The sequence below is a fragment of the Penaeus japonicus genome, unplaced genomic scaffold (assembly GCF_977035675.1).
Source record: "Penaeus japonicus unplaced genomic scaffold, GWHDUDI00000001_assembly GWHDUDI00000041, whole genome shotgun sequence".
Classification (NCBI taxonomy): domain Eukaryota; kingdom Metazoa; phylum Arthropoda; class Malacostraca; order Decapoda; family Penaeidae; genus Penaeus; species Penaeus japonicus.
Window position 1 is genome coordinate 4,865,822 of NW_028234443.1, and position 992 is coordinate 4,866,813.

Sequence of the window (992 nt, forward strand, 5' to 3'; positions counted from 1 at the left end):
GCTAGCGTGTCGAGGGCAAGGCTGTCATGCAAAGCAAAGCTCGGTTCCCAAGCACTGTGTGTCATGCAAGGCAAAGGTCGGTTCCCAAGCAGCGTGTGTGAATGACTGTATTACTGAATCAGAAAGGAAGGGAAGTGTGGTCGGAGGAAGATTCAGAATTAGCCAACAACCCAGACGAAATCGAAGGGAATCGCAGTTGACCAATTGAGAGGCGATGCCCGTTGTTTATTCCTTGCAATGTGCAATGCGCGGGGCCCCCTGGCGAGCGTGGCCGTAGCGCGTACTCACCCTGCACCTTCCCGAACACCTCGAAGTCTGCGGTGGCCACCTCCATCGCCGACGCAGAAGCACAACAGCCGCGCTACGCGAGAGGAAACGCAAGTCCCGATGAAGGCAACGGCGGCAGCAGACGTGGCCAGCCGAACGAAAGGCTCTGCTCACAGTTCGACGCGGGGACGCCCACCGGAAGAACTCGGCCACGGAGGCCACAACGACAGAGGGACTGCTGGTCGCGGGGGCTGCGCTCTCACACTGCGGCTCGGGGCTGCCTCGCAGGGCTGAGGCCCGGGGGCTGGCACGTGCCCAGGCTGCCCAAAGGGCCGCCCGTCCGACGCAGCGACGGGCCCGCACTGCCTCTGCGCATGCGCAGGGACAGAAGGAGGAGAGGGAGAAGAAGGAAAAGAGGAAGAGGAAAGAATGACTATAGCGACAAAGGAAAAAAAAGCGAGAAGAGGAAATGGAGATAAGAAGCTAGAAAAGAGAAGAACCACTCGCATTGTATTAATAATCAGCTTCAACTTTATTTTTTTCTTTAATCCGCATCATTTTATTGGCATTTTTCGCACGCGAGCCCATGACTCGCGCGGGTCGGCCTGAGAGGCGGGGGTAGGGGCGGAGGCGTGGGGGGGGGGGGGGAATGCCAGTGGTGTTAGTAGTGATGACGATGATGAGGATGAAACTTTACATTATTATGTTAATGCTTTGTTAATGAT

General features: G+C 56.7%; 1 protein-coding gene across 1 annotated transcript in view; it reads right to left on the reverse strand.

Moving 5' to 3' along the window:
* Positions 1-527, reverse strand: part of LOC122246892 (acylphosphatase-2) — a 35,235-nt gene extending 34,708 nt beyond the window's left edge. The window contains exon 1 of the mRNA XM_086534486.1: positions 289-527. Coding sequence (XP_086390612.1) covers positions 289-334 — 46 coding nt within the window. The 5' untranslated portion in view covers positions 335-527. The remainder of the gene's footprint in view (positions 1-288) is intronic.
* Positions 528-992: the final 465 nt, after the last annotated feature.